Raw genomic sequence first — 27,141 nt, forward strand, 5'->3', positions numbered from 1 at the left:
GTCTTCTTGTGTCTGCTCTCTCACCTTCAAGCATCGCTACCTTACTCATATTGAGCACATCTACCCCCCTCCAGCTCCTTCTTGCTATTTAATCACTATCAAAGAAAAAACACAGAGATATGCAGAATAAAAAAATATTAATAATATAATAAAAGAGTCCTCCTGCACTTGGAAGAAAACTCTAGCATGGCATCCTATTCCCTAAGACACAGATGTTTGACTCCCCTTTGCTCTCCAGATAAGACAATCCCCCAGGAATCCCTCCAAAAATAAAAATAAACAGGGTTCAAAGAATAGAGCTGAAATAGATGTTAGCAGATACAGGCCTAAACCTGCACTAACAATCACTGAGAGCTTTCCTAACTCAGCAAAAGCATAACCGAAGCACCTTCATGAGCTCTAAGTGCCGTTACGCACAACCCCAACGTCCCGTTTGCTCAGATCCTACACAGAAGCTATATTCCCCGGCTTCTCAACCCGACCCACCTGGCCTTTTAGAATTTATTACTACTGGCCAAGTCTAACGGGGTGGCACTTTCCTGCAGCCCTCATACCTCCTCCAGGAGCTGCAGCTGAATAACTATTGACACCTCCCGCTCTCGCACAGGGGACAGAAGACGGTGTATTTAGCTTGAGCCCAGCAGAAGGAAAAAAGGAAAACTAAAAACACAGCAGCCCTTCTTGCAAATAACAGACATTTTGTTCCAGTGAAAGGAAACACTAACTTCTAATGCTGCTATATTTGGTACAAAATCTGTACCTTGTACCATATTTCTGTTAAAGCTGCTGCTCTTTTGGTTTCTTCCAATGGGGGATTAAAATTTTAAACTTAGACCTACAGGTACTTTATACTTTTCATTTAATTCGAGCAATACAATTGCAGTGAGGAGTAAGAGCATGGTAAGGTCATGCTGGTAATTAAAGCTATATTGTAGAAATATGCTCATTCAAGATGTGATTAAATAATAAAATATTGCTTAGTTCAGTATCATCATTAAACTTGCATTAATGCATAAATATTTAACTGTAACATATAACGAATGTAAACACTATTTATTTAAAAAATGTCAGCCCTATAATATGACAAAGGAGACAGTTTATACAAGTCATACTTACACTCAAATGCTGTTGTCGTTGCATCTGGCAAAACTTGACCGATGACATCCTAAAACGTAAAGAAGAATTAGCCATATATCAAATGGGAAATGCCTGAGATGATCTACAGTAAATCATCTTAATCACTCCCCAGCTGCAGGCTGAAGACTTAAAGACCTGCTACTCACCACTGCCCCAAAATTACAAACTTTTCAGCACACAACACAAATCAGTACAAATCATGGTGCTCTTCTCCCTCCTCTCCGTGTTACCTTGAGGAAAACTCTTTTCTTTTCAAATAACTCAATCATAATTGCAAACAAGTCAGTGTTGTCCGCTCTTGCAGTTTAAAGAATCGATTTTGTCCGTAGGTTATAGAAAAATGTACATCAACTCATTGAGGTAAGTCATAAAAAGAGAGGTTTATGAATAGCTTTTTAGTTGAGAAAGCACATTTGCTCTCTCAGTCCTTCCGCTTACATCACTCCAATTCCTCCTCGCCACCTCCGAACGACCTGCCCTGGTCCTGCTTCCCACCACAAGGCAACCTCCTCACACGGCTCCATCTCCCACCCTGCCTGCAGCTCAGGAACAACGGGGTAACAAACAGCTCCAGCCGGGTTTAGGGCTTCCATCCTAAATCAAAACACTCACTGTGAGACTGAACGAATTTTTCTTGCTTTCACTCCACAACTGCCCGGGAAAGCAGCGGGACCCAGCAGCCGCGCCGAGCTGCCTGCTGCTGCCTCCAACGCAGCGCTGAGTCTCAAGATGCTCTCCACGCCATCCAAGACGGAAAGTTTGGAGGGCTCTTTGTCATTCTTAATTGGAATTTAAACTTCTTCAAAACTTGGTAGACAGATTCAAATACGTTGGCTGCCCTTGAAGCAATAAGGTTAAAATACCCAAAGAAGTGGACGTACTATCCTGGAAGGCAATCTCCAGCCTGGCGTTATGACGATGCCATGCAATCCCTTTCCTAAGGGAGACACGAGCGGCACATACACAAGCCCATCACAAAACACACACAACATTTCCAAGTGTTGCACATCTCTGATCCAAACCAGCATTTTTTTGTTAATTTTCCTGTACAACTAAATTGAGAGGAGGAGAGGTTTTTGTGGCTTGGTTTTTTGGGAGGTTGTTTTTGGGGTTTTTTTTTTTGTTTAAGTCTTTGCACACAGCATTTACTCAAAATTCAGTGAAAAATATCTGCTCCGACCAAAGTCATCCTGGCCTCCCAGGGTACGTGCTGTTGTCAGCCTTTGCGAGGCTGCTATATGTCATGTCAGGGCACGGCATAAATGCACAGCATGGTTTTTTCCTTCCTGCTGCCCGATTTCTCATGTCAGACAATCTCTCCACTGACAATGTCACAAAGTGATTAGAAATTAATGAACAACAATATTTATTGTAGTACGTACACTGTGAGCATCTTGGGGTGCTAAGCACCCCCCTGGATCAAAGCTTTAGTGATCACTGTCCTGTCACTTTTGTTTTCTCTATTTTTTCATTTAGTCTAAAACCAGGAAATTAAACATTCTGTGCAACGTCAGAAAGACACAATTAATACAATGAGAAAGCAGCAAAAGCAACCTAAAGATTGCCACAGATCTAACGAAAGCACATAATATTTCTAAATCTTTCTCGTGTTATCTTTTCATTTTAGATGCTAAAATAACCCAATAGTATGTAATTTAAATTACTAATTGCATACAAAGAGACAAACGATGTGCAATACAGATTACCTAATGATATAGATTCTAAATTTGTGGAGCCAAAAAAGGAAAAAAAAAAACAAACCGACAAACACCACCAGCACACAAACCCACCAAACATTGCCACGTTAACAAAAATTCTTCCGTTTAAATACTTCTCCAGGGTTTGACAGCTCTGTCGGTCCTCTGTCAAAAGCCAGCCAAGCTGTACCCTCTGTTCCTAACAAGAAATTAAAGTCTTGCCTAAACAGAAGACTGTGCTGTTAACTAATTATTTCTAAATTAGTTAAACATCGAAAATTCCTCAGCAAACACACTTTAATTGTGTTAGATTTAAGCCACTTGTAAAGTGTTCTTATGTGGGCACACAGATGCTTCCACTAAATGGATTTAAAAATTGTTTTCAGAAAAGGACCCCAGTTCTGGGGTATTTACAAACTGCATTTAAGAGGTGCGGGAGCCACTCGGAGACAGTTCTGACGGCCTCAAACGTCTGCCAGGACAAGCTCTAAGATTCCCAAAGCTGCGACAGCACTGGAACAGTGATGGTAAATTCTTTTTTATATATATTTTTTCCTATTCAGAATAACTTTTTCTATATATTTGGATTCTTTAAGCACAGGAGTTTAAGAACTACAATTATCATAAGATAGAGTTATGGTGTCCATAGGTAAAAAGAAAACCCTACCAACAGTCACAAAAACTTTGCTCTAGTCAACTTTCAGTATTTCTATTTAATAGATGCACCTGAGAAAAATCAGCCTCGCAGGAGGTGGGAGGGAGGGACACCACACCATTCCTCTGTTGTTACCACAGCATTTTCATCAGCCACGTAAGACTTCCACGCTCAAACATTCAGCAGACCTCCCAGTGACCCAAGCTTAAAGGATTACTCTAAATTTCAACGGATTACGTGTGATGATTTCCTACTATCACAACAGAGATCACAAGCAATAAAATACTGTGACTTGTAGACATTGTTCAAGTGGGCTCACACACACGATAGCTTCTATTTTATCTTACAAAACTGAAAAGCCTCTAACAACGAAGAGGAAAAAACAAATAAACAGGGAACGGCAGCTGAAACAAGAACTCCATCAAATCTGCTCTCTAGAAGAGCTGTGGAGCACTTACCTCTCGGGCAAGAAAACAGAAAATGTGAAAGCACAGCCTTAAACAACAGTGTAAATATTAAAACCATGGCCCTCACTCCCATTTCAGTTAAAACTTATTTTACCTCAGTACGACATCATGAAGTTATCCTGAATTAACACCAAGCACTTAAACACTCCAGTGACAGTTAGGGCAAACGAATCTAGACAGCATGATAAAAAAAATAAATAAGCTTATTGTAATTCATTTAGCGGTGCCTTTAAAATAAATCAGTTTACTGGTAACTTACAGGCCTACAAAGCTGATATACACAGAACGTATTTAAAGTGACATTATGAAGAACAGCTTGTAGCGTCCCGTTTAGGAAAGTAATCAAGAAAATGCCTAAGCCAACGCATACAAGCAGTGCTGCTTCCACGGGTTAAGCACCGTCCTGTTAAGTCAACCCAACCACCAGCACCAACCTGCAGGTACCAGGTTTTCCAGTTGGAATACATAGTTTAGTACCTGTAAAGGCCCTTCCATGAGCCAGAATTAGAGCAGCTGAAATTTAAGTAATTTATCATTTAGAGCGTAAAGCGTTGCACTGAGTATCAGCCTCCTGGACTCCAACAGGTTATTCTATGGCTAAGGACAGGATATTTGGTGACTCTATGCCGCAGCTTCTTCTCGGAAAAAGGAAGATGCATGCCAGCCTGAAATCCTCCAAGGCTACACTTGTTTGTATTCACAATGCTGTTCACACTTCCGGGATACTATATTAATAAAAATGATTTTTAAAGAAATCTTACTGTTCTCAAAGATAATTTTATGGGGTTTCCTGAATAGAAAGCAGAACATGGGACCTACCTTAGCAGGAAGAACAGCCTTACTGCACAGTTAATCTAAGGCTCCCCTGAGCCCCCAGTTCCCACTGATCTGGAGGTATGCATATGGTTTTTGGAACTGGTGAGCACACATGCTTCTGTGGTTCAAGGCAAGATGGTACCTCCCATCAAGTCCCACCTTGGACTACAGGTACGTGGAGCAGGCTCGAGCCTGCTGTGCTCTGGACACCACCACGTGGAGAGCTAGATCAGTCCTAAACGGGGCAAACTACGGGGATTATTCAGAGCTTGACTGTGCCCCAAACAGCAGGAGCTGAGAAAAAAAGGGGTACCTTGCATTCCCATGTCTTCAATTCAGAGATATGTGGACAACAAGGGAAACAGCAGGGTTTGACTGGATTATTATTGTTCAGTAATTTACCTTCGTAGGGAATGTCTCAATTCTCCACGCCATCTTTAATAGACACTCTAACACATAAGCCCTCTATAATTGCCTACCAGGTGAGTGGAAATTACAGCGAAGGCAGAGGACAGCAGAAGACAGGGTCGGCCCCACTCCTGCCCTCCCCACCACACTCGGGGCTCCCCCCGAGCCACAGGTGGTGCCAGATCTACCACGCTTTAGTGTACAGAGCCCTACTTCATTTAATTTCTGCAGTTACCAGATAAATTAAGCGCACGTGCATACTGTGATGGCACCTCCTGAAAGACAATCAGTTAGACAAACGAGGGCCTTGAGACAGTTCAGACCTTATTAAACTTCTTCCTTCTTCTCTTAGCATTTCACAGTCCACAAGAGAGGATTTTTGACATGAAAATGACAATCATTGAATGGTACTACTGCATGGCTGCACTCCCAGCTGAACACTGTCATAACACCCGTCATCCCCACAGCTGAGATTTCCACTGACGGCAAGAAATGTGTCATCACCTACTGACTCACCATGCGTAATCCAACTCTCCCAGTTAGGACGGAGGTACTGCTGTCACTGCCACACTCAATGCAATAGCCTAACAGTGGGTAACTGAAAATTACCAACACGTATGTGACCTGATGCAGAAATCTATCCACTTTCACCCAACAGAGAGCTGGAACGTTTCAACCCAGGAACCATTCATATTCTTCTATCAGTGGGTGGAAACAGTTCAGTGTACAGATGGCTGGAGATGGATCTGCGTCTGCAGAGGAGCTGGGTGAAGAAAACCGCAGGCAATCTGCGGCAGCTGCACCTTCTCAGAACACTGTTAACACAGTGATCTCAACCTGCACCACGCAGAAGAGCGAACAGCACACGTGGGCACCCACCTGGTGCACTTCTTCATAGTCCTCTGCTGTGCTAAATGAAACAACTGCTTAAGAGTACGCTCCTTGCTTCATCAGCTGTGCCTGGCTGGGGTAGAAGTGCCTACAACATAGGCAATGGACATCACCAAACGTTTTGTGGCTGCCTCATTGTACAGAGCTTCCTACGCAAACATCGCAGAAGTTTGGGAAGGACATCAATGACCACTGAATGCGAGTATAACCACAGAAACTGGGATTTTGTAAGAAAACTAGCAATGTATGCTCCTGTTATGTTTAACCATTACCTGCTGACTTGACAAACTACCACAAAACGGGAAGCTCAACCTGCTCATAACTGGAAAAACACATTTTTAGAAGTCCAGTAGATCTGCCAGAGAGCTGCAAACAAACAACCAAGATAAGCATCAAAATCGTTTGCAGAGGGGAAAGAATGAGAAGCCTCCTCTTTTCTCTGTGACTTCAATAGCAACGCAGAACAAGACGAGCGTTCCATCAGCCAAGCCTGCCTGCAGTTCCTGGCCTTTGAGTGGGGATGATTTGCCCAAGTAAACTCGAGGCTTGCCGGTCACAGGACCTGCCCGTCTAGTGGTAGGAAAAATGCCCTGCATGACCCCTTATATCGCAGTCCCTCTGCTTTGATTTGTCATGCCTATTCTGTGACAGATTCCCTATGTAAGTGCCTCCCTAAACATATTAGCAGTGAAAAAACAGAGTCCCCACCAACCTGAGACATGCCCGACATGTCCTCCCTTAGCCATTCACTTCTTCCACACTTAGAGTGGTCACAGCTCTCAGGAAGCATTGGCTCCATGTGACTGGAGGTTACTGCAGCTGTTGATGACTTTGGGTGCTCCTGAAGGTCCCATATTGGCCACTGACCACTTCAGATGTCAAGGGCTCTGTCAGGCTCTCTTCTCAGCACGCTGAAGGCAGTTATTCAAACTCCTCTCAGCAGGGCATGGTTACGGGTATATCACTAGACCCCAGTTAAGTACTTTGCCTTGATACAACTAATAATAAGGGTGAAGCCTATTGAGCTACTTCAACAGCTGTACCATTGTACTTCTGCTTACTTGAGATCTGGCTCCAAAAGGCGTGCTGGCTCTTAGTGTTGTATCACAACTGAACATACAGGTTCATTTTAACTTCAGGTCAAAAAGTCATACACTGGCCCCAGCTGCAACCTGATGGAGCAACTGCAGGAGCTACAACAGAAACTGTAGGTGCCAAGTCTCACATGTAAGACACGGTCAGACCAGTGAGTTAGAGCTGTGCTGCCTGAAGCCCCTGCTAGCTTTAGACACCAGTCCCCATACCTCACTGCTGCCCCAAACGAAGACTCCGGGAGCACGCGCAGGGGATAGGCTCAGAGAAAACCATAGGCTGCGGTTCCTGCTGCATACACAGTTTAAGCTTCAACAGCACTTTTTTTCAACCTACTTGTTAAACGGACTACACAGCTCAAGTTTAAGGCCCACATACACCCGGCTACTTTTATGCTGACGCAACAATGATGAAAACTAAAAAGCAAAATGGTTTCACAAAGCTATGCCCTCCACCTGACAACATTTCTTTATTTACTTTTAAGTAACACAACCAAACTTAAATTTCCCATAATTCTAAAATGCCAAAGGATAGTCCAAACATCAGTGATTATCCCACTCTGTTTGGGGAAAAAAAATGGAAAACACAAAGCAGAATGTGGAGTAAACCTGGCTCAGCTCTGCAGTGCTTGTCTGCGAAGGATAGAGCGGGTTTGTCCAGGCTTGCTGTGTAACCACTGGAAACTCACAGGACTCTCCAAGGGGGAACTTCCCCTTCCAAAAACCCCACTGATCTGTCAAAAGTTCTGCTCCCTCTCCTACACCTATGGAAAGTCTTGCATAATGTTAAGTGTTAGGAAGAATGAAACCTGGAACACCTGCCATCGCTCCAACTGCCTCTGCAATCTTCTATAGGCCCAACATCGAACATTTCCCAGCAAATCAACCCCTTAATCCCCACGTGTCTTCTCAGTAAGATGCGACGCATTGGAAGAGATCTGCAGAACCTCTCTCCAATATCAATAACAAGAGAAAAAATTAAATATGCACATGATCTGTGGCATAGGAAGATTTTTCTTTAGAGGGCACACGGAGTCTCTAGCAGAGATGTGTTATGTAGGAAAGATGAGGGCATCCTGAAGAAAATAAGTACGACCTACACACAAGGACTAGATTTTAGTTTGGCCTAAGGATGCAATTAAGAATATCCACTGCCTGAACGAACAGAGGATCCTTGTATCCTCAATGTGCAGATTGGCAGAAAATAAGGCCAGGGCTGAGGGCTGTTTAGGGCAAAGGAGGTGGAACAGATACATCACCAACAGCAAGTACAGCCACCGTCCATGTGCAGAGCGCACAGTGACCGTGCCTGAGCCGGGCAGGCACTAATTTCCAAATGACAACTTTTTAAATCGCGCTGAAGCGATGCCCTGCGACCGCCCCAGCGCGCCAAGGCGGGCAGGCCGGGATGCGCCATGCCCGGCGTTACTGCACGGTCAGCCCCCCTCGTCAGGGGACAAACCCTTCCGGCGACCTGAGGCCACCGCTCGGGTCCTCCTGACGGCTTCGCTGCAAGCGGGTGCTTATGTTCCCTGCACACGAGGGCAAAACCCCCCCGAATTGCTGCACCGGCAACACCGCCCCTGAAGCATCAGGGCCCCGACGCCGCCCCAGGCCCGTGGGTTTTGTCAGCCTCTGCCAGAACCACTTTCGCATTAAAACTTCCTTCCAGGCGCAGACACCAGGCAGCAAAAAGCCCATCCCTAAAAAAAAAAAAAAAAGCCAACCAAAACCCCACCACCTTTCGCCTTCCAGCGAGGTTTTTTGTTACCGCCTTCCCCACCCGACCCGGCTGACGGAGCCGCGGACCCCGCCGCGTCACCCCCGGCCACCCCGTCTCCTCCCGGGCAGCGGCCGGGGCCCGTACCGGGACGGCCGCCCCCGCCGGGACTCACCAGCACGTCCCTGAAGAGCAGCTGAGGCGCCGAGTGAACAGTCCAGTCGACGGCCCCGCCGTCGGGGATCCTGATGCGGATCACCAGCGCCTGGCTCTCCATGGCGCGGGAGGGGCCGCAGAGCAGCCAGAGCATCCCCGCCCCGCCGGGCTCACATGCTGCGGCGGGCCGCGGCCGCTGCCGAGCAGAGCGGGGCCTGCGCCGCCCCGCCCCGACCGCAGGAAGGACTCGCTGCCCCGGAACCAAAACGGAGGGGCCGGGAGGAGGGAAAAGCGGAGGAGGAGGAAGAAGAGGAGGGAAGGGAGGCGGCGCCATGTTGTGGGAGGAGGGAGCGGAGGCGACGGCCGCCAGCGCCGTGACAGCCCGCCCCGGGGAGCGAGCAGGAATCGCTCCGGAAAGCGCAGAGACACCGATTTTCATTCCCTCCCCCTCACGCCTTCTGCTTTTAACTGAAAACCACTGTTGAGACAACAGTCAGAGTCAGGCTCGGACTCCTGCTTTAATTACAAAGTGTGGAAAGTGCCCAGCGCCGCCGGTCTTCAAAATGCAGGGTAATGAATTGGAGTCCCTTCCAGTGGCCGCTTCCCCTTAAGAACTCACGGGGCTTTTGTCTTCAGGTTATTCCATCTAACACACAAGAACGCACAAGGAAACCAACCTGCGCGTGGCCAAGGCGCGCCGTCGGCCCATGGCGGCTCTCCTCAGCGCGGGGGCCCGGCCCGGCCCTCGCAGTGCCACGAGGCCCAGGAGCGACGCGGGGCGCAGGAGCAGGGACAACTCGGCGCTCCCCGCATCCCTGCTGATGCCAAACCACCGTCTTGGGGCGGTTTTGCCAGTAGCTGTCACACTCTTCACTCATTCTCCAGATTACAGAATACTCAGCTAAATACCTCCCGTGCTGACATCCGGGTAAAATCCTTTCATCGAAGAGTTATCCGAAAATCACCCTTAAAATGTTACATCCAACTTCCTCAGCAGCAGCAAGGAACGGTTCTGTGTTGGAGCGTGACGGTGATGTCAGCTCCCTGCCGCAGTCACAAGCCACGATACGCTACGTGCAGCTTTGTAAAAAAAGCTTTTTGCCTGACAGAAGTCAGAGGGAAGGCTCTCTGCTCCGTACAGGTCTGCAGCACAAAACTTCGCAGTTCTTTTTAGCAGAAGAGCGTTAATCTCAATCGTAGGCTATCGATCTGTATGTTTTATCACAGTCTCTCCCATTATCATACATGACAAACTACACTATCAATTTAGAGGGGGGAAAAATGGAAGGTATATTTGATTTCATTCCTGAAACATCGTCAAGCTTCCTCATACTAGAATTTTACATTGTTTGAGCTTTAGAAGAAAAAGGATCTTTCAATGGCCATTAGCAGAGATAAATTCTCTCTCTGTTCAATAACTTCTTATAATTTAGTTCCTACACTAGAAATTAATAGAGCCCCAGCTCCTAAGTATCTAAGGGACCGATGCTGCCCACACAGACATCTTTCCGTTCAAATGAACCTTTTACCTGCAGTCCCTGTATACCTTTCAGTCAGGTTCATTTCAATCAGATTCATTTTCTATTAAATTTTAAAGAATAGGATACAAAATCATAGCATTTCTATGGAACCGCAATTTTTCTAAAATGCCTTTTTCATTTACAAGACTATGGGGAAAACCAACTCAATCTGCCAAATTTGCATGAATATTATGTAGATTTTCCGGGGCTAATCATAACCTTAATCCCCCATTCTGATTTGTGTTGATGCAGCTGTAATCAAACTTAAGGGTTTTTCTGTCTTAAGAAGTACAGCACATCAAGAACATGTATCTTGATACAGGTTTGGTTTTGCCACGTATTTCTTTAAAACCCATGTTTCATAAGAAATTTTCATTCTAACTATACCAACATTTGAAACAAATAGTAAATATTTATTTTGTCATCCTGCAGAATTGCTGCTATAAGAACAGAACTTCACCAAAATCTATTTTTATATTTTTCCTCAATGATGGGGGAAAATTTATGTAGGAAGAACACAGATATTTTTTAATATGTATCATAAAATATTTTTAAAGTTCAGTATTTGACCGCCCCAAGAACCTCCTCTTTAAAAAAGTTTCTGACACAGGAATTTCAGGAATTCCAGAAAGCCACAGAAAAAAATAATTGAGTAGTCTGATTTTCTCCACTGAATCCAGATGACATGCTGTCAGCAAGAAATATGCATGGATTTCCTGTTTACAATTACATATCCAAAGTTACTGTCTATCCACAATGACATAACATTCAAAATCTGCAAAGGCACAATATATCAGTTCTTTAAATTATGGAAGGATCATGAAACCCATGACTGCTATAAATTCTGGTTTTATTTGTGTGGGGGAAATACCTTCCATCAGTGCCACAGACTTCCTTCCAGGCTGGTTTTATGCTACAAGCGCAAGACCAACTGTCTCACTGCAGTCTGCTGCTGCTCTCTGCTGCTTTCCACTGCGGTTAGAGAGGACAGAGGAGATCTGGAGATGGCCACGTAAAGAAAAAAAATGTTTGTTTTCGAGGAAAAGATGAATTGTTAGATTTGCCGTGCTGCGGAATCTCATGGGAGTACCGGTGAGTGGTTGGGAAAAAATGCTGTACCCCACTGGTTGCCTGGAACATGCTTAGCATGATAATTTGCAAGGCCCTCAAAAGTAAGGAAATAAGTTATTACTTGTTTCCCTCTCTAATTCTCACTGCAAAGGAAGTTACGTAACACAAGTCATTTTCTATCTTTTCACTACCGCAGACACCACATAATGAAGTTTTGAGTCCCCCTACCAAAACTGCATAAAAAGGAGGAAAGAAAGAGACGGCTCTCCTGGCCCTGTTCTTGAATATTCCTGTTCCAGGACCTGTACCTAGGAGCTTTTCCTTGCCACTGGTGGAGGGATGTGCGAGCTCAATCTCAGGAGCGAATCAGGCCAATGCGGGTGAAAAATGCAGTGCTTAGAACTTACATAGTCCTCTTCACACAGCATTTGACATACATGCTATTTTTCGAATAACTCTTGCAATATGCCCATTGCTAACTATTCAGTGGAAACAAAAGCAAGTAAATTATGGCGATTGCACTGGGCCGTATCGGGAGTTGAAGCGCCCTACAAACCAGGATTAGGACCCAAAACTAATTTCCTCAAGTCTTGTGCTCAGACCGTTGGGTAGAAGGAAACGAGGCACAGGAAGGAAGCTGAGGATAGAGGCAGACAGTCCTACGTTTTCATTATAGCTCCTACGGAGCGTCTCTGGGAAATTTTAACCTCACTACTACTAGAATTCACATCGGAATAGCATGCATTTACCATGTAACAGACTAAATAGTTAACATTTGTTAGCTATGTGTGCTAAAAGCTATTCAATGCTTTAACTTTTAAAAATATTTTGGAATACTGTATTAGTAGTACTGCACTATATTACATGTAATTCAATATCGTATAAAAAAACAGAGGAAGCAGAACCGAAGTGCCAGCCCTTGGTTCACTAAATTCAATGTATCATCTCTGCTTGCTCCCTGTACCCGTTTCTAGATAGGTATCACACATACCAAAGGATATACTCTTCATTTCCTAGAGAAAATGGCACCTGATCATTGCTTTAGTAGCATATGTTTTCATGTTTGTTTGGGTTTTTTTAAAACAGATTAATACATAACTTTGTATGTTGATAAAATAACAAAGGTGAAATTCAGCTTTTATTCCTTCCCACATCTTCAGATTGCCAAGTGAGTGCAGCAAACCGAATTCCCTTAGGCTTATGAAAAAAGTAGGTCAACAACGTCCAGACTTTGTAAACATACTCTTCTCTAAAATGCATCTCCCAGGAAAGAATCACCCAGGTGTACCTCCTTGATCAATACATGTATAAATTAAGATCCCTTAAAATCTGCATTAAAACTTGGAGAAAACCAGCTGTGTTCCTTCCACGCCTTCCCACTACCCCTTGCAGTCACTTCGCACGGCAAAGGATTGTTTGTGAACCAAATACCAAGAAATAAATTGATCTTACTTTCAATTCAGTGGGAGCAGAATCTGGCCTCAAATAGATCTTTTAAAACTCTTTCTCATAGTAAACTCATCTTGAACTGTAAAAAACCCACAACCCTGCAAACTTACTTAGGCTGAATTATCAAATATTTAGCTCTTGCTTTAAATTGTGAACAAGTTTTGAAATAAAGCAGATGAGAGGCATGTTTTATGTATGTTTTAAAGGCTAGGTATGAGACACAGTTACTGAAAATTTACAACGTAAACTATACCGGCTGGATTGAACAAAAATGGCTGTGTATCGTTAATGATGTTACTGTACCCCATCAGACCAGCTTCAGGGGCTGCATAATTGTTTTTCTGTCAACCTATAAATTCTTGAGTAACAACAAAATTATTGTGATTTTTCTTACTAAATAATTCATATATCACAAAGCATGTATATAACCAGGCCCATGAATCACTAAGCATGTAACAATCATATCTAATGGTATTTCTTCTTGTAAGAATAAAAATAGGTTTGACTTTGCAGTATTTTATAATCTTGTTCAAAAATTTCAAGTGTTCTTTAAAAGTGGTCTATTTTGAAATTTACATTTTAAACTTGAAAGTTTCCTTGATCAGACTTTTTGTCTGAAGGATTGCTTTTCATCATGTTTTACAGTTTTAATTCTATTAGGATTATTAATATCAGTGAAAGTAATAAATTGGTTTTATAATGAACTAGAACAGGGCTCATAAACTGTGCTTAAAGTGATGCAATTGCTAATAAAATCACTCTTAAGCCGTATGTATTCTACCTTACCAAGCAAAGAGCAACCATAATGCATCTAAACTGGCTAAATTATAAGAGAGTATTCCATCACTGGAATGGACCATGGCCTCCTCCGTATTTTTTTAAATGTTGAACAGATATACATTTGATATCTGTTCAGATATACAATAAGACAACCTCGTCACTAAAAACGTTAATCTGGATCATTTATAACTTGAATTCAGACAAAATCGTGATCTCTTACAGTCTGCTGCAGAAAGCTCTCATGCTACATGGACATCATTACTTTCTAAATACATATTGCAGTGCATTTGCTAGAAAATTATGGTGTATTAGCATAAATAATTAAGGTTAAACTACACTCATCTATGAGTAACAATATTTTGTGATACATTGGGCCACTATTTCAGCTGCACTTATTCACTTACTAATTCACAAAGGTCAGTAATTGACATCGAGTGTCCCAATCATTAATGCAAATTTTTATGTTGTACTGCACACATGCTTTATTTTAAAGACTTAAATGCAAACACAGTAATAACATCTTGTTCTTTTCTAGAAATTAAAAAATTCTTTTAAATAAACTTGGAATATATTAACGACAATTTTTATTCTACGTTCCCCTTGCTGTAATGCCGAAGCTGCCACTGTTTCTTAGATATATTTAAACTGAACAATTCAGCCCAAGAAAGCGTAACATGAGATCTACTTCCATAAGTATGTACATTTTAGGAAGAAACTGAGACAACTTTCAGAATCATTAACTAAGTTTTCTGTAGTGAACATGATTAAGGAGTTACAGCGAAAACCAATTTAAATTAAATGGCCAAAGTAAATAATATATGAAGCAAAATCTTTCTTTCAGGCAAAGTTGATCTAAACCAAAGGCCTAAGGGCATTCAACTATTAAGAAATACCTATGTTTCATTCAATAACATGCATCAGGGAGATCTAAGATTATGATTTGCAAGGAGATTTAGACATAAAGGATCATTTTACTGCTATTCTTGAAAAGCACTATTTAGTCGTCACACTTTTTTACTTTGTTTTTCTTGCCTATAGAATGATTCCAGTAAATTCTGTTTCATCAGAAATTTTAAATCTGTCCCTGATAAAATGCAGTAACACTTCTCTTTTGACTGCTGGAAGAATGAACTTGGATTCCTCTTCTCCTGTTATAGAAAGCATTAGAAATGGGAGTATCAATAGGTTTGAGAATACTTACAGCTGAAGAGTACCAGGCTGAGGCAAGCAGCTTCTTAAAATCTGACATTATTTGCTCATTCTCAGTCCCGTTCTAGACATCCTTCCTACCAAATCCATCCTTCTCCATCCGAACACCACCCAACCCTTCTATTCCACTGGGGCTGTCTTTGCTAAAGTTTCTCATTTGCTCAGTACATTTGTCAGAGAATTAACGTTTCCTCCACTCCATTTTCCTGTAGGAGCTCCAGAAGTTCCACATCATCATTCCCCCTCCCTTCAACTTCTTTAATCTCAGCAGTTCAAAAAAAAAGAAAAAAAAAAAAAAAGAGTAGCCTTTCTCTCTGTTGATGAGTAATTAACCAGCCTTCCTACTCCACCGCTGCAGAGTTGGAACCGCTTTGAATAAGTAAATTAGCTGATACCTATGTACCTTCTCATAAGAGCTCAGTAAGTACTGACAGTTTCTTTCAAACAATTGACTCAAATTATAGTTATCATTTTCCAGATTTCCAGTATTCATACTGTTGATGGAGCACAAGTGAGCCAGGCAAGCCTAAGCAGGCACGTCTGGGAGCGCAGACTTGCATACAAACACAGGTACACCGCTTTGTCAGACAGATCTGTTGTTAAATTTGGGATACTGCTTCGCTCTGCTTCGCAGGAGTCTTGAGAAACTGAGATCTATTCATGCCTGCCAACTTCTGCACACAGAGAAAGCAAAAATATGCAGAATATGAAAGAAAAAACCCAAAAGATTCTACCTAATCCTGCAATGCACTCAGAATTACAGTAGGTCAAACACGCAAAGCAAGTTGAGGACGAATTTAACTTCTGCTTAAGTCAATGAAAGGCCATTTGGCTCCAGGTTTCTCTGAAGACTGGAGAGAAGCACTGGATATCACCCCAGGGAAAGAAAGGGCATCAAGAAGGGGACTCAGCAACTTATTTTTGAGACAGTGTGAGAGTACTAATCATAAGCAATTGGGAATATCAGTCCTCACTAGTGTATAAATCTAGTATTAATTTACATTGGAAAAATAGTTAAGAACTTCAAGTTGAAACTGTGTCCATCTGAAGATTAGCAAGTAGTAAAAAGAAGTGCTGTTATAGATAAAAATGGTATTTCATAGAATCACAGAGTGGTTTGGGTTGGAAGAGACCTTACAGATCATTTAGTTCCAACCCCTGCTGCCATGGGCAGGGACACCTTCCACGGGACCAGGTTACTCCAAGTATTTAAGTACTTAAATATTTCAGTACAATGAGCTGCCTAGAACATGTTTGCATCACTTGTCACAAAACTTCATTAAAACAAACATAAAAACACCCAAGTGTTACCATAAGTTGGAGGAGTAGACAATAACAGAAAACAGTATTTCGTGGGGTACTATCATTAGCGCTACACAGTCTCTAGTGAAGCATTTGTCAAACATACAAAAAGGTATAAAAGTGAAATATAGTAATTAAGACCTGGGTTTTATCGATTGTGTGGCTTAAGTAATTTTTCACAACAAACATAAGATTTAATAAGTATAAGTAGTTAAAGATCCTGACTTGGCTGTAGTCATTAGCATGTAATTGAACTGGTAAAAAAGATCAGTTAAACCTATGTTGATTACCACCTTATCTTTGAAAGGCAATTAAGGACCTCAATCATTGCAACAAGATTTGATTGTGCAGCCTTTATTGGACATTGATCTTTCAGCAAAGCGCAGTTACATTTTCCATTAATTTACAGTAACACAGTTTAACTCAGATACCTGAGACCATTGACCTAGGTAAGATGTAATGCTAAGCGCTCGTTTAGGTCAAGATGCCCCCAATAGTCATTACTGTTTAAAGAGACTGCTACAAGAAGTAGCTACCTGATCCTCTGGGTTTAGACTAGGGTTTCATTTATCTGAAGTAGTTGTTAAGTGAGGTGAAACAAAGCTCTCTGCCTTTTTATGTCATCTCTCACTCATTTAAACATCATTCTTGAATACAGTAAAGAGATAATTAAGGCAAGACTTACAAGATAAACTACATTTTATTTCAAATGGAAATGGGGCAGATCAAACCCGTAAAAAGTTAGAAGGGTCATTTTATAGTTCAATCATCTATTAAAAAAAAAACTATCAACATTAGTATATGTTGCATACACAACATACACAGAGTATGATACATTAAAAAAAAGGAAGCTGCTAATTAAAACAACTACAAATTAATTATTCTGGACCAGAGGAATAAACAAAGCCTAGTTCCCCACAGGGAAGCAAGAGGGTTACAAGACAACCTGAAAGGGCCTTATAGGCAATAGACGGCAGTTCAGTGCTACACATGCAAATAATGCATCTTTGAACAATTAAATTGCGAGAAGCTCATCTTTACAGCCCGCTTCAGGGACACTCTTTAGTTCAAGCATTTGGACTTCTCCGCAACAGAAGACCCCGCTTTCCTCATACAGGAGTGTCCCTTTAGGAGCCGACTGCCTTAAGGCAAGAGTTTATGGTGTTGCAGGTTAGAAAGGTAAAGCAGCAAAGGTTCTGCTGAGAACTACACGCTGCGTGCTCATCCTTGCTTGCCCTTCCTGTGTTCCCCCAATTTTGAGACAAGTTGGTATGATCTTCTTGGCCCTTAACATTTCCATCTTGCATTCAGGCCAAAACTTAAGATAAGCGATGAAAAAACATGCTAAGAAGTAGGTATTGATAGTAAGAAGAGAATGAAAGCCAGATGAAGTTATTTTACCTATGGTGGAAGACAAGCAAGTAGGTTTATATTCACTTTTGAGAATTATTTTTGTCATGATTTAATAACTTGAGTGTTATTCCTTATAAATAGCGTATTTTCCCTCTTAAGTATTGTAACGGGTCACATACGAGCCTTAATGAAATGAACGAATGATACTATATTTGCACTCTGCCCTCAGACATCTAGTTCATCCTTTAGCATGATCAACCTCATAAGAGCAAGAGGTCTATTGATTTTCATGTAATACAAGAAAATATTACATTTGCTTAATTGTTACACAGTGAGATCATTGAACAAGAAATCAAGTCTCTATTTAATGCTGCAAGCAGCACAGAATTGCAGTAATCAATAGGGTAGTTTGTCAAAGATGTTCTCTAAGGAGACTTGCCCATCACCGTATGGACAAGGAGTCGTGTTGCCTGCATTTATTGAAAAACAGGTAAGCAAAGTCAGCAGTACACATTATCAGAAATCAAACAAGCTGCAGTGAGTGGAGGTGCAACTCCAATGAAGAGCTGTATTTATAGTCTGGTAATTAAAAACCATTTTATCAACTCTGCATTGAGACTAAACCTTTACAGCAAGATATTGACCAGATCCGTGGCAATGAATGAGCAGTATTTGACTTTAAACTTATGAGCTGCAGTTATTTAACTTTATCCAATACAGTGAAAATCAGTTCTAGAAAAATGCTTACAGTCATTATTAATGAGGCTTCTTATAATACTGTCTCTCCATCTCTGAGACCCATTTAACTTGTGTCAAGAATATTCTCCAAAATTAAATAGAAGAGTGCAAGCACTTCTCTAATTAAAGTGTTATTTAGTGTTGCTTTTAGAAAAAACACTTGTGTTGCTTCATTAAGTGGGAAACAGTTCCATTATCTGGAATTAAGTAAAAAAGCATTTAAATGAAATTATACAGTAGTCATAGCTTGATAATAATTTATTTAGGAATAGCAATTATCCTCCAAAAACAGTACCTATCCATTTTACATTTATCTTCCTACTTATGGAAAACAGAATAATCAACATACATCACCAGGCGTGGGATTTGGAATAGACAGCATTATTTCCTGGCACTAAAACTAAGCGCCAGTAATGTATCCTGTACAGGTGTCTCTGTTGTTTGAACTTACTATCCAATAATTCCGTATTTCCACTATCCAAGTAGCTCCCTAAAAGCTATTTCTTTGCCCAGGTTTCCAACTGAATTTAAGTCATTCCATCATTATATATGCCTGTTACAGCTGTGCTCAGTTATAGCTGGAGAAATCAGTTATTTTGCATCAAAGAAATGAGGGTAGTAGTCTTCTCATTCTCCTGGATTAATTAAAAATACTAGCAATTTGTAAATTAGTACAGGAGACTAAATATTCTATATTACTTAGGTTTTGTTCCTTACCTATAAAGCAAGCAAAGAGAAAAAAAGAAAGCCGACATCTGGAGTTTAAGAATTAGAATAAAAAACAAGCATAAAACATGTTTTAGATATTTTATTTAAATATAATTTGAAGAAATAAGATACAGCCATTTTTAACTTCTTGGGGTGGTATTTTTCCGAAGACTCTTCCAGGTAATTGTGAATAGTCAGTGCCATGGATTCATTCCAGCATGCTTGAGACTATGACAATTAATGCATTATGAAACATCTAGTCAGAGTCTAAACCTAAGCAGCTTTATCTTTTCAGAGACGTTCTGAAAACGCCTAGTGTATTCACAGTTTCCTTGCCCACATGCTACAGTTCAGTTCTCTAAGTTGGTAAATATATCTCTTTAAATTATCACAAGCTTTTTCAGTGGTATTAGTCACTGACTTCCAAAAATTCTAATACCCCTAGAAATATTAATTCTTCTCCCAAGGCTTCTGCTTTTTCAACTTTACTGACCTCTGCAAAAATAAATCTCTTATGACCAAAAAGTCCATGAAGCTTCCTGAAGACGGCATGTTAAGTCAAAGAACGCACGGTAAAAAACAAACAGTTGCCTTCAGTTCTTTTTAGTCAAAGGGAGTAGATATTTGTAGCAGCTGTAACACAGAAACACACCAAGTGACAGGTACTTGAGGGCGTGATTTCAGTACATTGCGCCTTCATCTTCTTTATTTAGAAAATAAATAGTAACTGGGCCATGACTCGTATGAACAGTCTCTGTGACACTGACAAAGAACCAGGAGCCAATTCCATATAGTAAAGTTGGGATGCCTAAGAAAAGACAAAAACACGTTACAAAGATAGCAAGCCAGGAAAATTAAAATCGCCTCATAATAGTAAAGAATAATGACTCCAAACTGAAATTAGAGGAAAAGCATTCCTGTAAAAGCTGCCTTATTACCATTTTGCCTTTACTAAATGCTTACAAGCAGCTCTCAGTACATAATACCCTCCCTGTGTATCAAGTACACAAGACTCAGAGAGCAGCTTAAGAAAAGCAGCAATACACAGGAAATTAAAAGAAAAAGAAAATGGGAGGATAGCAGTATGAAAGAAATGAAACATGGTCACGTATACAGCCTGATTTCTACCGATTAAAGATAAATAATACCTATCTGAACACGAAAACACAAACTCACTGGACATCCACTTAGTTACCAGTTCAGAGTTTGTCTGTGTATCAGAGTAGAGATAGGAAGGAAAACAGGCAGAGACTTCACAGATCAACACGAAGCTGCTCTTGGGAAAATGAGATCAGTAGTCAAGACTATCAACTCCAGCAAAACTAGAATGAGCAGAAAGGTGTATAAAGTGCCATCATTTTTAGCACTGCAGAGTTACCCGTCTAACACAGACAACAATATTTTACTTCATATAGGGGGAAAAAACAGAGATGCATTTAGGCCCTGATTCAGCAAGGTACAGAAACACCGAATTTAGCGTGCTTAAAGTTACCCAAGTGCTTAAGCTAGATTCTCAGAAGAGGGAGATGAGCTGACTTTTCAGTCACACTTGCCAGTCATTTAAATAAGAAACATGTAGGGCAGCTGCAAGAAAAATGGGGAAGATAACAGGTCTGACTATGCGGAGGGAAAAATAAAATCAGATTTAAAGTTATTATTAAGAAATCAATCTTTGTGATTATATTTTCTCACTATGTCAGTTGGAAAGATCAAAAAATTAAGACTAGCAGACACATTCTGTAAAAAGTCACTGAAGACTTGCAAAGCCAATGAGATATATTTTTTTTTAAATGAAATATGAAAACAAGAAACTGATTAAACTAGTTATGCGACTGATGCCATTTAAGTAAGTGTTGTATCCTTATACTAAGTTTTGAATAATAATGTATTTGAAAACTTATCTATATCCATTTTTGTATTAATAAGGTACTGACAGAGCATTATTATTTGTTCATATGCCGCAGCCCTTTGGGCTGACGAGCGATGCAAGTCCCCCACTTCGTCAGACGCCGCCTGTATCTTGGATGCAAAGAATTAGCCCAGGCACTTTCTAAGAAACAAGCTGTTTTACTTCACCTAGCGCTCGTGTTATTTGCTTAGAGGAGAGAATTTCATCCGCGGCAACAGAACATAGATTTTTAGACGGAAAATGATCCATACCAACTGATGTTAGCCACTTAAGGAACAAGCGCTCGCGCGTTTGCTTTAAGGCGGTTTAATCTTTCACCCTCACAACTGGACGGAGAAACGCGAACTCGGTGAAACCCCGAGGAGTATCGATTTACAGCTCGGCGTTCTCGCAGCCGCTGACAGGACGGGCGCGGTTGGATTATTCGTGTTCCCTCGCTCCGCCCGGTGGCGGAGGACGAGCCGCCTCAGGCGGACTCACCTCAGGGGCGCGGAGCGGAGCCGCCCGCAGCCAGAGCCGCTCGGCAGGTCCCGGTCACAGCCCCCGGCCCGGCTCCAGGGGACGCGGCTCCCGCCAGCCACCGCCTTCACCTCACCCCTTCCCGCCGCCGTCCCTCCTGCGAGGGGCGCAGCCCGCCCGCCTCAAGCGCCCCTCCGCCCGCCTCACAGCCGGCCAGGTAAGCGGAGGAGAGGCCGCCCAGCCGGCGCGGGAGGCGACTCACCGGCGTTGAGGACCTTGAGGGCGGTGAAGGCGGCGTTCTGCAGCGCCAGGTCCTGCGGGGCGGCGCGGGAGCAGTGATACTTGATGAAGGGGAAGCAGCCGGTGCGCAGGATGTGGTAGTTGGCGCCGTTCACCCGCCAGTTGAAGTGGGAGAGGCCGAACTGGTCGTTGCGCACAGCGCTGTACTTGACGCAGTAGGAGGTCCAGTGGGGCAGGCCGCGCTGCCGCAGGTGCTGGCTCAGCACCTCCGAGGCGGCGGGACGGGGCGCCGCCGCCGAGCCCCGCCACAGCAGCAGCCCCACCGCCGCCTCGTGCAGCCGCCTCAGCGCCCGCATCCCGTGGGACACCCCCCGCCCCAGCACCGGCCGCTCCGGTCCGCCGCGCCTGCGCCGCCTCGGCGCCTGCGCCGGCCGGAGGGCGGGAAGGGGCGGCGGCGGCGAGGTCACCTCGGCGGCGGGACAGGGCTGCGGAGCGGTGGGGCTGGCCCTCGGCTGTGGGTGCGAGGGTAGAGCGGGGCAGCACGCTGGGCGCGGCTCCCTGAGGGGAGGGTCCGGGCAGGGGAGACCGCGCCGGAGCCCTCCGCGCTGAGAGGTGAAGGCGGGCGGCGCCTGAGGCGGCCCCGCGGGGGGAAGAGAGGGTCGTCCTGCCCCGCACAGACCGGACAGTCGTCCCTGCTGGGGGCGGGGGCGAACCTTAATGCTCGTTAGGGAGAGCGAGAATATCGCAAAGAACGGGGCAGTCGCGTTTCTAGAGGCGGTTTTGCCCGCAGCCCGCGCGCTGAGGGGAGCGCCCCGCGCGCCGCTGCCGCCTCTGGCAGCTGCGGCATCGAGCGGGTTCCCGCGCGCGCAGGAATAATTGCGTGAGGCGGTGGGATCTGACAGCCGTGTCGGGTTAAAAATAGTTCTTTGAAAGTGTTAGACCCCTTCGAAGAGAAATATTGTAAAATCATAAACGATATACCGTGATATGATTTTTTCTAAATAAAAGCTAAGGTTTTGAACCATTAAACAGTGTATTTGAGAAAAAAAAGATTGTACAGAAGAGTAAACTGAGAAATGGGAACAGATTTTTCCTTTTAATAATTGCAAGCAATATCTCAAACTCAGCAATCTTAAACCATTGAGCTATGTAGTATGAATGTGCTAATTAATCAATTACTACCCAACAATGTACCCTGTTTATTTACTGCAATGTACTACATGTGAGTAGAACCAGTAATTATTAATCATTGTCAGAAACAAATTTGACTCGTTCACCTTCCTATAATTAATAGAGCATATAGTTATCTTTAATATCTCGCTTTATTAGCAGCAACAATGACTGAGGATAGAAAAGAAGTTGGAATCTGACGCTGTGGGGAAGGGCTGAACCGACGCGTTACACCTTAAAAGTGATATTTTGCTGTTACGTTTCATGGTCAGAACTACCTCCTATAAAGCTATTGCCTATAAACCAGACGTGTGACAATTACTTTGATTTTTAAAAGTATTTATTTCAAGATATTTTGCAGTTAACTTTGTGTTGCTCTTAGTGCTTAAAGTGCAAGAAGAAGGGAAAAATCCGTCAGCCTCTGGCAGCGTAACCTTGCACTGGTTAAGAGAACGTAGAGGCGCCTCTGCCTGCACAACATGTACTACAAATGCATAGCAAAGCATTGCGTGTTTTAAAAGTATGCAAGAATCGTGACCAAACATCCTAAAGATGAGGCTGGAAGTATTATGAATCATTCTTCCAAATGTCTTCTGTTAATATTTTGTTGCACTATTCAGGTCTCTGTGTTCATTGTGTTCTGGTATAGTCTTATCATTTTTATATCAAAACAGTCTCCTGAAATGCACATCTTTGTGATGAAGCTAAAAACCAGTGTAACCATTCTTCAGTCGAGATGATAAATTACATTCATGAAGGTTGTCAGTGATTGTAGTTCCTGATCTTTAGTGTCCGACTGCTGTAACAAAATCTGTAGTCTAAAATGAAGTACAGAGGATCTGTAAACCATAAGAGGGAGTACCTCACGTCTGTGATAGGTGGTTTGGTAAATGGGAAGTGATGGGAGGTAACCACTGTGAAACGTTGAGGACTGGGTTAGTTTTTAAAAATTCCAGGGATTGATTACCTTAACCTAAATGGAAGGTGGTAAATTCTCCTGAACTATTCATTTGAATGAGGTATGAGAAGATCTTTCAGGAAAGGGGCAGGGTGAGTACTTTATTTCAGAAGATATCTGGAAGCGGTTGTGCTGATGAGCTGCCTTCTCCCTCTGTGCTCAGAGTTGTCATTCTAAATGTGGAAACTTGAGCTGAATGCCTTATTTTTTTTTATTATTATTTTTTTGTTCTAGGGCTTTAAACCCAACTATCTAAAAACAGAGACCCGGTTCCCAGTATGAACTCCAGGTCATGTTCTCCCAGGAGAATGACCCGAAATGGCTGGCACATGTGCCTCAGACAGTACATCAGTTCTTGCAAAAACAAGATCCATGGAGTGCTGTCAGCTGAATGCACATCTTCATTTCCAGCTCTGGCCCATCAGAAGCACAAAACCTTTATTTTAATTGTCTGCGTCTTCTGCAGTTGATGCCAAACCCCACTGCCCCTCACCTCCTTGCACAAGCATTCCGCCGCACCTCGCGGCTGGGGAACCGGCTTGGGCTTTGGCTGTCCTTAGCTGCAGAATTCTTTGGCAATTTCTGATCAGCAGCCGCACCTGGGCCACCTTTTATCTTTCCATTCCCTCTTGCTCTGTTTTCTTCCCAGTCTAGATCACGTTCTGAATAGTGCTAAAATTCAAGCTACAGTTCAAGAACTCTTATTCCTTTAATGAGTGGGAGTAAATAATCCAGTTGTGTGAACAGGAGAATCATGACAATATTTCTGACCTTTTTAAAGATTATAATTTCATTTTATATCTGCTGTATTGCTAAAAAATACATTTTTGTCACGAGCAGCATGAGAGTTGAATGCGAGAGACTGTAAAGCAGTTTTAATCCTTCCATCAGCTCAACGCTCAGAAGTGTTAATAGTAATTAAAAATTTTTTTCCTCAAAATACATTTCACACTTTGCACATACTGAGAAATCTCTCTCACCACGGGAACTTTCAGATCACTTGTTCCCTGCAAAAACAGGTACAGTTTTCTTTTGTCAGAACAGAACAAAGACATAAGGAGGTGCAGGTTTCCTTTACTCCTAGGACACTGCAGTCTATTAAGTGCCAGTGAACTAATGAGCCTCTCAGACCTTATGTTGTTCTGGCTTGGATCAAGGCTTCATTTTCCTTAACCCTTAAGAAACTAGCTGACTCCCAGGCTGATCCTGCCGTGCTCTCCTGTGCCTCCTCCTCCTCCAGGGTATTGCTTCTACTGGCCAAACTGGATGTGACTTGGATGTGAAGGTGGGTGAGGCACCTACAAAGAGCTGCTCAGCAGTAAAATAGGAGGGAGCGTATTGTAAATGCGGTGAGGAAAAAGAACAACGTACTGTTCTGCAGCCCCTCAAAGTAGAACAGAGAACAAAGAAATCTTATCTTGTTGGTAGAACTAATAAGCAATTATACGGTGCTTTTTGGCATATTATTTCTTGGCCAGCGAGAGATTGTTGTTGTACGTACCACGGCCAAAAATACCTCTCTTGCTTTCCTTTCTAACCATATGCAATAAAGACTTCCAGGAAGTTCACTCATTGGCTAAATTTCACATGAGAAAAATCCCTGTGGGCTCTGGTATATCCAAAACCAAGACCAGATGGAGATTACCTGGAAGAAAGGAACAAAAAAAACCAAACAAGAACTAAACAAAAATATTATTTTAGACTTTTATTTGAAATGGGGGTCAGCATTTGTGCAAACATTCTCATCTGCAGTGAATTACCTCCGTGACCAAAGTAGCAGAGAAAAAGGCTAACACCAAAGGTAATGTTTAAAGCTAACGGAGCAGAGACTTCGGCATCGGAAAAACTGGCCACTGATCTGCAACTGCTTGGTCACATTCATTATTTGTCTTAAAAACTGGTTTTGCCTGAGCTTTTTGGGAAGTAACCCCGAAGATACTTGCCACGCTTGGGAGAGAAGCGCCCATCCAGTGGAGAAGGTGCATTCTTCTACAGTAACATCTAAAATGTGTTGATTAGAGATTTGAAGGACAAAAATAATTTTACAAATATAACAGCACACAGCAATTCTAACAATTCTAACAAAAACCATCAGCAGTATCTGAAATACGGAACCCATCTGATGGACGGGTAGATCTGCAAAAGCCACGGTGTACTGGGAATCGTAGTACAAGTATAATTCCAATGGTCCCCTCGGAATCTATTGTTGAAACAGTGCCATTACTATTATTTTTGATCATTTGAAAGTGAACATAAAACAACTGCTGCAAAAATCTGTAGATAACAAAAGAAATAGCAGAATGATAACAATATGGACAATTGGTTCCGTAGAGGAATCTGGGCTGCTGGCCTTAGCGATAAGGTGGCATTTAAGTGTATTTATTTATAGGCAGAGGGGCATCGGACCTACTTTCATGTTGGAAGCCTGTATTTTAGAAGACAATAGGTTTGAAAGGGAATTTAGGGTCACAGGACTCTTATGGTTTAGTGACAAAGACAGCATGATCCCTCTATGTATTCCATTCATGAGATTTTAACACCAGATACTGTACTTCAGGAACGACGGTATGAGCATCGGGGGCGTTTATTGTGACTCCTCTGCTTTTCAGCAGGTTTTTTTTGTGAAAGGGGGATATTCTGAACACCGCCCTCAGAAACCATGGAAATGTACCGTCTCAGTTAATGTTACTTCGCATGCCAATGCGGAAGGAAAACCAAGCCTGTTCTTACAGATGAGAAAGCGTTTCCAGAAGCATAAAGAACAAGGCATTTAAACATTTTCCGTTAACTATTCTTTCAGAGCATCTGCTTTCGAAGGTTGCTCTTCTTCCAATTTCAGTTTGTTTTCTGCTGTAATTCCTAGAATTGCTTCAATATCTTGAATTACCATCTGCAACAGATTCAAGGAATACAAGTTATTTAACGGGCATTATAATGAAATCTAGCAGCCCAAAGGCACAGCTGGTTGTACTTGCCTTGAAAAGGTAACCCGCGTTACACAGGCCGCGATGCACCAACTGAACTCACTGTTACTTTGGGGGCAGTTGGGGGAATTATTGGTAAACATGTACAGATCTCAGGTAAATAAAAAATACAATTCGTTGCAATTTGTACTTCTAATTAACCAACAGGTGTTCTATTTCACTTATGTAAATCATTGTTAACTCACTGTGAAGAAAAGTTCCCTTTCATATTTTTCTTCAGTGGTTGCTTTTCACTCCCTCACATTGAAAAAAA

At 42.6% G+C, this 27,141-nt stretch overlaps 3 protein-coding genes across 5 annotated transcripts in view; all 3 read right to left on the reverse strand.

Annotated features, from left to right (window-relative positions):
• Positions 1–9,296, reverse strand: part of MAP2K5 (mitogen-activated protein kinase kinase 5) — a 142,646-nt gene extending 133,350 nt beyond the window's left edge. Inside the window, exons 1-2 of one of the 3 annotated variants that reach the window (XM_074599578.1) lie at positions 9,058–9,296; positions 1,117–1,165 (exon numbers count right to left, since the gene is read on the reverse strand). In XM_074599578.1, the coding sequence (XP_074455679.1) occupies positions 1,117–1,164 (48 nt within the window). In that variant the 5' untranslated portion in view covers position 1,165; positions 9,058–9,296. The remainder of the gene's footprint in view (positions 1–1,116; positions 1,166–9,057) is intronic. The other 2 variants (XM_074599577.1, XM_074599579.1) reach the window with 2 other exon arrangements.
• Positions 9,297–19,253: 9,957 nt separating this feature from the next.
• On the reverse strand, positions 19,254–22,217 carry C9H15orf61 (chromosome 9 C15orf61 homolog). The gene is made up of 2 exons (XM_074599580.1): positions 21,799–22,217; positions 19,254–19,976 (listed from the first exon to the last, which is right to left on the reverse strand). The coding sequence occupies exons 1-2, from the start codon at positions 22,130–22,132 to the stop codon at positions 19,849–19,851; spliced, it is 462 nt and encodes a 153-aa protein (XP_074455681.1). The 5' UTR covers positions 22,133–22,217; the 3' UTR covers positions 19,254–19,848.
• A 3,043-nt stretch (positions 22,218–25,260) lies between these two features.
• Positions 25,261–27,141, reverse strand: part of IQCH (IQ motif containing H) — a 73,556-nt gene continuing 71,675 nt past the window's right edge. The window contains exons 21-22 of the mRNA XM_074600141.1: positions 25,406–26,794; positions 25,261–25,279 (exon numbers count right to left, since the gene is read on the reverse strand). Coding sequence (XP_074456242.1) covers positions 26,693–26,794 — 102 coding nt within the window. The 3' untranslated portion in view covers positions 25,261–25,279; positions 25,406–26,692. The remainder of the gene's footprint in view (positions 25,280–25,405; positions 26,795–27,141) is intronic.

This window comes from Larus michahellis, chromosome 9 (assembly GCF_964199755.1).
Source record: "Larus michahellis chromosome 9, bLarMic1.1, whole genome shotgun sequence".
Lineage (NCBI taxonomy): Eukaryota > Metazoa > Chordata > Aves > Charadriiformes > Laridae > Larus > Larus michahellis.

Bases quoted from the DNA above. Each gene is read 5' to 3' on its own strand.
- C9H15orf61 (XM_074599580.1), bottom strand. From the start codon at position 22,132: ATGCGGGCGCTGAGGCGGCTGCACGAGGCGGCGGTGGGGCTGCTGCTG. The intron at 19,977-21,798 runs GTGAGTCGCCTC...GTCTTTTCTTAG, and splicing joins CCTCAAGGTCCTCAACGCCG to GCATCCCAACTTTACTATAT.